Source organism: Rhinatrema bivittatum, unplaced genomic scaffold (genome assembly GCF_901001135.1).
Source record: "Rhinatrema bivittatum unplaced genomic scaffold, aRhiBiv1.1, whole genome shotgun sequence".
In the NCBI taxonomy this organism is placed as follows: Eukaryota; Metazoa; Chordata; class Amphibia; order Gymnophiona; family Rhinatrematidae; genus Rhinatrema; species Rhinatrema bivittatum.
In genome coordinates this window covers 18,984-29,142 of record NW_021821527.1, presented here as the reverse complement: position 1 = coordinate 29,142, position 10,159 = coordinate 18,984, and the positions used below count along the sequence as shown (strand labels likewise).

General features: G+C 48.4%; 1 protein-coding gene across 1 annotated transcript; it reads left to right on the top strand.

The window, feature by feature from the left end:
* Positions 1–719: 719 nt before the first annotated feature.
* LOC115082716 (microtubule-actin cross-linking factor 1-like) lies at positions 720–9,894 on the top strand (the record flags this gene model as incomplete). The annotated part of the gene is made up of 5 exons (XM_029586909.1): positions 720–971; positions 1,167–1,398; positions 2,415–2,641; positions 8,154–8,276; positions 9,793–9,894. Coding segments are annotated over exons 1-5 (936 nt in total), but the record flags the coding sequence as incomplete, so codon positions are not given.
* Between the last annotated feature and the right edge of the window lie 265 nt (positions 9,895–10,159).

The following is a 10,159-nucleotide window of genomic DNA, read 5'->3' as shown; positions in this document are numbered from 1 at the left end:
GGCCTCTGGGATTTCCCTCCTTCCCCTCCCCCCCACCCCCGGTGTCAGTCCCGCAGCCTGTTTCACCGATGCGAGCGGGGGAGGGCTAGGGGAGGGGGACACTTTCACGGACTCTGATGGATCCGACAATTCTTCCTCGGTTTTTTCCTCCTGGCCCTGCATAGGGCCTTTATTTAAGGGCTGCAAGGCCCGCAAACGACACATGGCCCAATTGTCAATCGGGAAGGCCTGAGGGGCTATCTCCCAATGGACCAGCCTCGTCCTCAGTCAGAGGGTTCGGACTGGCGGTCCAGCTCCAAATGGGACTTGTGGGCTCTGCCGCATAGAGAGGACATGGACGACACGAACTCGTCGAATCCAGAGATTCTGGAGGAGTCCTTCCCTGCCCCCGAGGAGGGCAGAGGGAGAGGGCAACGTGGCGAGGCAGAGCCAGACCTCGGCAGGGACGACCCGAGGGTGATCCACCTTGTCAGAGGGGACGAGCTGGCTGATTCCCGTCAGATTGGAGGAGCTGCACGAGGAGCGTCGGCGGGGCTCCAGGAACCCGGTGTTGTTGGATCTGAGTGACCTTATTCCAGCATTTCCTTTTCTTTCTCTACGACGGACCTTCTCTTCCGGGAGTGGGATACCCCAGACCGGAGCCTGAAGGTCACGAAGGATACGGATAAGCTTATCCTTGGTCAGACGAAGCCCTAAAGGTCCTGCGGGTACCAAGGGGGATGTCGCGGTTTGGCGCTCACATAGAGGACGACCATACAGTTTGCTGGAGCCATAGCGTTGAAGGGTCTTCCGGATCGCAAGGAGGAGATCCAGCGGAAGAAGATTTCGAGGTCTTCGCTCTGGGCGCCCGAGCGGCAATTGGTCGTACATTTGCGTTGCGGGACTGTCTGCAGGGGGTGCAACACTTGCTCGCCAACGAAGGTCTGTCGGAGGACGAAGCAGACAGGCTTCACTTTGAAGTGCCGAAAAAAGTGCGAAAAGCAGAATATAAATCTAAATAAATAAAAAAATAAAAAATAGTTATTGTTTTCTGTATTTCATAGTTTTTCCTTGTGTCCCACAATTACTATTTTGCTTCACCATTGTTCTGCACCTCAGTTCAGAAGTTGTTATTCGATGTGTTTCTCATACCAGTACCCTTTCCTAACACCTTTCCTCTTCTTCAGCTCACCGAGAGGATGGACCTTATGGTGGAGTGCATAGACAGACTGCAGGATCGCTTCCAAAACCTTCCAGCCATCCGAGGGGAGTCGGCTCGCATCCGCGAACAGATTCGGGATAACACGCTGGTTCTGGGGGAGTTGGAGAAGCTGGGGGTGTCCTTGGAGACAATCAGGAGACAAGCAGAAGAACTTCTCACCAACACTCAGGCGGCCAGCACTGAACCAACAGCTAAAGGTACCAGAGGCAGGAGTATGTAGGAGAAGGTACCAGAGGTGGGTGAGGGTAGGAGAAGGTACCAGAGGCAGGAGTATGTAGGAGAAGGTACCAGAGGTGGGTGAGGGTGGGAGAAGGTACCAGAGGCAGGAGTATGTAGGAGAAGGTACCAGAGGTGGGTGAGGGTGGGAGAAGGTACCAGAGGCAGGAGTATGTAGGAGAAGGTACCAGAGATGGGTGAGGGTGGGAGAAGGTACCAGAGGCAGGAGTATGTAGGAGAAGGTACCAGAGGTGGGTGAGGGTGGGAGAAGGTACCAGAGGCAGGAGTATGTAGGAGAAGGTACCAGAGGTGGGTGAGGGTGGGAGAAGGTACCAGAGGCAGGAGTATGTAGGAGAAGGTACCAGAGGTGGGTGAGGGTGGGAGAAGGTACCAGAGGCAGGAGTATGTAGGAGAAGGTACCAGAGGTGGGTGAGGGTGGGAGAAGGTACCAGAGGCAGGAGTATGTAGGAGAAGGTACCAGAGGGGGGTGAGGGTGGGAGAAGGTACCAGAGGCAGGAGTATGTAGGAGAAGGTACCAGAGGTGGGTGAGGGTGGGAGAAGGTACCAGAGGCAGGAGTATGTAGGAGAAGGTACCAGAGGTGGGTGAAGGTGGGAGAAGGTACTTGAGGCAGAAGAAGGTGGGGGAAGACAGAAGAATTACCAGAGGCAGGAGAAAGCACAAGAATTTGAGATGGCAGGAGAAGATATTAGAGGTGGGAGAAGGCAGAAGAAAGAATCAGAGGTAGGAGAAGATGCCAGAGGCAGGAAAAGACAGGAAATAGTACCAGAGGAGGGAAAAGGTGGAAGAAGGTACCAAATGCAGGAGAAAGTACTGAAGACAGGAGAAGGTACCAGAGAAGGGAGAAAGTGGGGAAAGTACTAGAGGCAGGATATTGTAGGAGAACGTAAGAGGAAACATGGGGTAGTTCCAGAGGTAGATGAGGTTTTGAATGAGAGAGAGTAGCAGACACTTTGCACACTAAACTATGTTATATAGGGATTCAGGATCGGATGGAAAAGCTGCTGGGGCAGTGGCGGAGCCTTCAAAGTCAGGCTGAAGAGCGAGAATGCTGGCTGAAGAGCCTTCTGACCCTGGCTGACCGCTTCTGGCATGGACTGTCAGAGCTGAGTGTCAACCTGAATGAGACACAGCAGATCATTCTGGACATGGAGGAGACTGGTTCTGACCCAGAGTCCATCAAGGCAAGACTTAACACCATGCAGGTACTACTTTACTTATTATTTATAAAGAGCTACTAACCACGTGCAGTGCAGTACAGATGCACAAGAGCAACAGTCCCTTCTATGTAGAGCTGTAAGCACTATAAGGATGTTCCATAACCTGTTGGTATGACTCATCTCCTTTCCCCTCTCCAACCCCTGTCAGGATAGGCAGTGCTATAGACAATTACCTCTATCACCTCCTATATCTATGTAATCTGAATAGCTCAGAAAAGAGCATGGGGTTTTTTTCCCCAGAGAATCAGTCGTTTATTTCTCAGACTTTTCAGGTTTAGCAGTTAGAATAAAATAGACAATACATGTCTCCACAGTCCTTGCTGCTCAGCATCGGCTTATACTGAGTAAAGCTCTGCATCATTAGTAAACTTAACATATCCGAGACTTTGACTTACTTAGGGTATATTAATAAACATAGCTAGCTAACTAACTCCATAAATTTAGGGGTTTACCTTCCGATTCATCCTGAAACTTTCTCTGAGGAAGCAATTTCTGTCGAAGGGAGCAGGTGTCCTTGACCCCGGTCATTTGCTGGGCAAAGGCTGGTTTGAGCCCTGGAGAAGAAAAAGGTTTGAGAAGAAGAGCCAGGTAGCAGCAGGGCTTCTTACATGTGCAGGACACCAGAGCTCATCTGCTTCATTGCAGGGAGGGGTGATGGGTGCTGGCACAGGTGTTGTCTTCAGGTGTTCATGATTTTTCTTTCGTTGGCGCCCTGAGCTCTCGCCCAGGCTACTTTTAACCGGCAAAGCATGAATATGTAAGAAGCTCATGCATAGTCAGATGGAGTCATTTCTCCATTTCAGACTGCTGGCCCCCCTTTCCCATAGTGACCCAGCCCTGATCTCGTTCCTGCAACCTCTTGACCCACGAGCAGTCTTGTGGCGTCAGTGCTTTTCCGTGAGCTGATCTGTCTGATCAACTGCCCTTTGGATAGGTTGTCTTTCATCTCTAGGCAGATTTGGGTTGTTTTTGCATCTGTGACCCGTCCCTGTCCTGGGTAGCATTTTTGTGGAAAGAAGCTATAACCCCTTAGTTAACAGGCAGATCAGATAACCTAGGCACTTACTGTCATTCTGATCAACAGTTCCACATCTTGTTTTTCTGCTCAAACATACATGTCAGGGTCCATTTTATGAAGCTGGTTGTCTCTCTTGTGGGGGTCAGTATTCATATTTAGTTGCATACAGTGGTAAAAACTTCTGATGTCTCCTACAGAGCTTACAATCTGGTCAAGGCACACTAGGAAGACAAATAAGAGGCTTCAGGGAATTTATTTATTACAATAAATATGGTTAAACTTGACAAGGCTGTGAGTTGAGATAGCCAGTCTGTAAGACTTCAAAGCAGCCTAAAAGGTGCAATTTTCAGTGCTCTAAAAGAATTCACCACACGGTTGAAGAATAAGGTGGAGTTGATCCAGACAGACAACCGAGTAGCAATGTTCTATATCAACAAGCAGGAAGGAGCAGGTTCTTACAAACTTCATCTGGAAACTGCAAAGGCTGGAAAGGAGCGAATTCTCAGGGAATGGTTCTTCTGGCTATATACCTTCCTGGAGACCAGAATCAAGTGACAGACAACTTTAAGTCACCTACTTCAACCACATGAATGATTGTTATGTTACGTTTTGTGGTTCGTGGGCAGACCTCTCTAGCTGTGGCACTCACCTCACATGGCACAAGCAGGCCCCAGCTCAGACACTCCTTCCAGCACCGCTCCTCCTTGCCATGCTTTGGCCTCTCCTGCGTCTGTACAGTTGCAGGCATGCGGCATTCATCGCATGTCGTGTCCTAAAGGGCTGGAGGTGGGAAATCGAGCTTTCTTAGCATTCAGACAGGTTAACCCTAACCGATAGGTTATGCACATCTACCAGCAAATGGAGATGGAGCAAAGCTGACGACACGGCATATATACCCCTGCATCGACATCAGCCCATCAGTATTTTCTGTGTCCAGCAGATGGTGGACGTGCATCTCCCTACTGGGGATTGCTTTAAAAAAAAAAAAGAAAAAGAAAATGAAAGGAGAAAAGAAGAAGGAAATTAATTTGCCCCACTCTCCTGTGGTGATACCTTATGGTCCTTCCCTCAGTCGAGTTTTCCTGAGGTGATATCTGCAGATCCCTCCCTCAGATGAGTGCTTCGATCCGGTAGCTGGTTTCCTGGTGTGAACTTAGCTGTAGAGAGAGAAACAGCTGCGAGGTTAGTGGGTGCAGGAAGCCGAGCATGGCGGTGAAGGCCTTCGCCCTCTCCCCCTGCAGCTGGAGACTCATTTTATACTCAGCTGGGACGGGCTGAGCTCAGGTAAGGAGTAAAAACAAACAAAAAAAAAGGAGTGAGGGTTTCTGTTCCCCTTCTGGTCTCCAAGCCTCAGTGCACCAATCCAACGTCTATTCCGGCCTCCGAGGGACCTGGCAGCCTGGCAGGTTGAGCATCATGTGATGTCTCAGACTTTACTTAGACGCCATATGGTAGGCCACGGCGGTGTTCACATACTTTTCCTTGGCCCTATCCTGGATCTCAAGGGAGTCGTTCCTGCATGGGAGCCTTACACTCGCCGATAATGGCAGTACAGTCTGGGGAGTTTCTGAAGTCTCTGGATTGTCAGAGGCATATCTGCATATTGCGATCCAGCTGGAGAATCAATGATTTTCTGCATTTCGCTGTTTTTGAGCGCTATCCTTCGGTTTGGCACCGTGCCCAGAATCTTCTTAAAGCTTATGGTGCTGGTGGCGGCAGTGTTGAGAAAGGATGGCATTCGGATCCACCCGTAATTTGATGACTGATTAATTCAGACCAAAAGCTATGAAAGAGAATTTCCAGGCCTCTTGCAAGGTGATCTCCTTGCTGCAGGATCTAGGTTGGGAGGTGAACTTGGCCAAGAGCAATCTGGAGCCATCCAGACACTGGAGTATCTAGGTGTTTGTTTTCAACACGAAGCATGACAGTATCCCTGTTGTGGGTCCACATTCAGAACTGATGGCACAGGTGCGATTATTGTCAGAAACAATATGTTCAGCAGAATGGTCTTATCTACACGGATTGATGGCAGCCACCCTAGAGGTGGTACCATGGGCAGGGCACATTTATTCCTCTTCAGTGCACACTGCTTACACTTTGGAGTTCACAGTCTCAGGACAACTTGATTTGATTTTGGTTACTGGTGAAGATCAACATCCAACTGCAGTGGTTATTGGAAGCAGATCATCTAATGAGGGCTGTTCCCCTAGGAAGACTGGACTGGCTACTACGCACAATGGATAAGAGCCTCCAGGGTTGGGAGGCTCACCATCAGGAGTTGACAGGCAGGTGTGCTGGAGCACAGAGGAGTCCCTCTGGAGCATTAATTGGCTGGAAGCCCATGCCGTTTGGTTGACATTCATTGAATGCTTGCAAGATCAAGCAGTACGAATAATGTCAGACAGTGTAATGACAGTGGCTTACATTGATCAACAGAGAGGAACCAAGAGCCAGCAAGTGTCACAGGAAATAGCCCAATTAGAGTTGCCAACCAGCTCCAGATGGTCAGGCAGGTTGATTCAGTTCTGGTTTTACCCCATTGCATGCTGGGATTCATTTTGATTTACCTATTGCATTCCCTCAGAAAATCAAGACTATCAATGCCTGAGTGCAGGGGAGTAAAACCAGGACTGGATCTACATGTCCTGAAAATCTGGTCCAAAAGCCAACGGCATCAGCGTTCTCCTCGGTGCTATAGCAGCATGCCGTAAGGACAGCAGGGAGTCTCTATTTCTCATCAGCCTACGAGGTGTCGCATGAATCTGAAACTGCTAAGAAAAGATCCACCAGTTGCTTGGGATCTGAATGAGGCTCAGCTAATGATGCCTCCATATGAACCATTTAGTTCAGGAGATCGAAAATTCCTCTCCCTGAAAGTCTAGGAGCAAATTGCAAGCCTTGGTCTCGTATGCTCCCTATCCTTAAATCTTATACAGCAAGGTTGTTTTGAAGATGCATCCCACGGGAGCAATTTTCAAAGGAGTTACGCATGTAAATGTAACCTATATCATAGCAATTTTCAAAGCCATTTACCTACGGACAATTCAATGGCATACATTGCAGCAATTTTCAAATGCCCTCTTACATGGGTAAAGTGCATTTACACAGGTGGAACCCAGTTTAACCGTGTAAACCCTTTTAAAAATGACCCCCCCCCCCCCATTATTTCTACCAAAAGTGGTATCTCAGTCTCATTTGTAGCCAACCTTCTTTGCAGACCACGTGCTCATAAGGGCGAGCCAGCTTTTCTTACGTTAGACTGCAGAAGAGCTCCATTATTCCATTCAGAGAGAACCAAGGTCTTACCGAAAGTCTTCACACCTCCTTGTTACTTTCGGGTATCAGTTACAAAGGGAACTCTGCTATCTGATTATTTCGCTTATTGCCACCATCAGTCAGGTAAAGTGAAAACCCATCCGTTTAGGGCTACTGCACGTCTCCATTCCATTTTCTAGAAGATATCCGCAAGGCTGCTACTTGGTCTTCCCTACATACATTCAGTCCTCATTATTGCCCAGAGAATGCTTCCTGTCAGGGCAAGTCGTAAAGGCTTATTTAACTAATCACGTCAACTCTACCCTTTAGTCTCGCGCAATCATTAGGATTGCAATTACACAACAGAAACATTCAGATGATAAACTAAACAAATGAGCCTTCAGCTTGGGAGTCCCCACTTGTCTGGCTGACTTGATCCTGCTTGTCCACAGAGAAAGTCAAGTTGCTTACCTGTAACTTGTGTTCTCTATAGTCAGCAGGACAAATAAGCCACACGATCCCACCCTCCTCGCCTTAGAGCTGAAGTTTAGCTTGCTGTAAGGACTGAAGAGCCTCGCGCGAGGGTGGCTGAATGTCTGCCCATGCTCAGAAAGACTCTGAAAGAGTTTTCCTGTCTTGGAGCCATCGGATGACTTCAACCACTTATGTGGCTGATTTACCCTGCTGTCTATGCAGATAAGCAACTTTGCTATATGGAAGCAAATGGGAAGCCAATGTAGTGACTTGAGAAGAGGGGTTATATGGGTGTAGTGGCTTTGGCAAAAGATAAGCCACACAGGTGACTTTTGGATAGATAGCAATTGAGAGAAATGATTCACTGGGAGAGCTGTGTGTAGGTTGCAATAGTCCAAGTGGGAGGAGATGGGAGAGTAAATAAGCGTTCAGAAAGGAAGGGATGGATTTTTGATGATATTATAGAGAAAGAAATAACACATTTTAGAAGAGAAGGGATGGGGGATTGTGCAGCTAGTGTGTCTTTGTGTATGTTTGTGTCCATATGTGTGGGGGGAGAGGATATTTTTCTATATGTGTGCGTCTGTATGTGGCAAGAGAAGATCAAAGGTCAAGGACAGTGAAGGGAGGAGAGGATGTGAGAGGAATAAGTGGGATGTTTTTCCAGTCAGAGGAGCCCTAGGATGCTGATGGCCCTGTCTTGACCTGTCGACATTCAGTTGACCTTTCCCTTCTCTTGTACCCTGTAAGGGACTCCGGGAGGAAGTTGACAGTCTGCAAAATGACCTGGACACCCTAGGGATTCTGGGAGTAGAGCTGATGTCCTCTTGTGGAGACATGGACAAGCCCAACGTTACAAAGAGTTTGGATGATGTGAGTATGTAGAGGGTGGCAGAGAAGACGCTGCATGATAGGTGAGAAGGAATAAGGAAAGGACAACTCCTCGAGGAGAGCCAGATGAGAGGAGCTAAGCATGATCACTCCTTGACCATATCTAAATGACAGAGCAAGTAAGGAGCAGGGTCAAGAATAATTTATGTTTGAATTTATTACATAGAAAACCCACTTAAATGATAGAAACATCCTAAGTGGGGAACAGTATTAACACAAGTAATCATAAAATATTCAAATATAATCGCCATAACACAAAATCCAAATACTATTAAAAGCATAAATTATCAGAGAAACCCATGAAAAGATCACATACTGGAAATGAAAAGGTTTTCCTTGATTTCTTCGTTCCTTGCTAAAAGCCAGATGATAGATAAAGGTATTGGGTCAGATGCAATGACCCCCCTGATGAAAGCAGGATGGTAGAAGATAAGTGAGAATGGCCAATCTCACTTCTTATCCCAAGAATGAGAGCCTTTTCCAGGAGCTGTGCATTGAAGGGACCAGAGGACCCCTGACGGTAATTCAGGAGATGTTGAAACATTGCATGGTGACTCCTGCATCCTGCAGAATAGAGACTCGACGGGGCAGGATCGGGCCACAGGCGTGCAGAAGCCCGCGAGTCCGCTCACTCATCCCCTTCAGAAAAGAGCGTCTTTCACTCTGCAACTTCAGGTTGAGTAAAATTCCCCAGGAAAAAAACACTGAGCAAGTGGAAAAAGGATTGCCAGAGAAAAAGCCGTGTGGGGCAGTGCCTGTCCTTAAAACTCCCGAATATTTTCAGGGGCTGCAGGGTGAATAGGCATGGAAGAGGGTCCTCCGGAGACTGACTCTGTGGTGATGCTGGGGGGAGAGGGGGCTTCATTCACCCAATCTCTCTTCGGCTTCCGAAGGGTAAACAGTGCAATTACTGTAAAGGAAGATCTTCAGCAGATAGCACCGGGGACAAAGATCTCCATTACACTCTGAGAACAGGGAGAGAAGGAGGGATGAGGGTCGGAGTGGTCCCTCCACTTTCACTTCCAGATGTAGGATGGGGGGGAGTCAGGGTGGCCCAACATGTTTTATTTTGAATGTCAGGAGGGAGAGTGGGGAGGGTAGCTGAGTGGTGGCCTGCCTAGATGAGTCCGGTTAGCACTGAATATGTGCAGACCTCACCCTGGGAGCGCTCCGTGCTGGTGCCTTTTTTGCCCGGCTGAATTTGTGCGGTCTGTGAATGTGACCAGACAAATGTAGCTGGTTAGAGGGGTCAGATCTTAAACGGGGCAGATTTACCAGGCTAGGACCTGATTTCAGCTGGGCCAATCTTTGGAAAATTAAGCTCCGGGAGGCCAGATGGGCCATCAAAGTCTAGGTTTCTGTGACAGGGAAGTAAGAGCTTCAGGACAAGTGGAGAGAGAGAGAGAGAGAGAGAGAGAGAGGGGCAATGAAAAAGACAGAGGTTGAGGGAAATGGATAGTGAGAGATGTGACCGTCATCGCCTTGCCTTTCCTTCCAGCTCTATGCCACTTGGCACAGTCTGAATAAGGTGTGGAATCAGCATTACAAGAAACTGGAGGAGAGGCTCCAGGCCTCACTGCGCTACCAGGAGGCTATGCAGGTAAGGAGAGCCGGGGGGGAACGGTAACCATTCAGTACCCCCGGCCTGCAGCACTGAGATGCTTGGCCATTAACTACAATAAATATGGAAGTAGAGAGAGCTGTGAGGACGCTCCAGTTCTAATGCCCCCCATCCCATTCCCTCATTGAGGGGGTCCAATAGCAATCACTTTGATTTACCATTTTACAACTGCCGAGCTTCTTTCCTGGAGGGGCCTGCACATTTTTGTGATGTGCCTTACACTACTCATAGAACTCACAGTAAC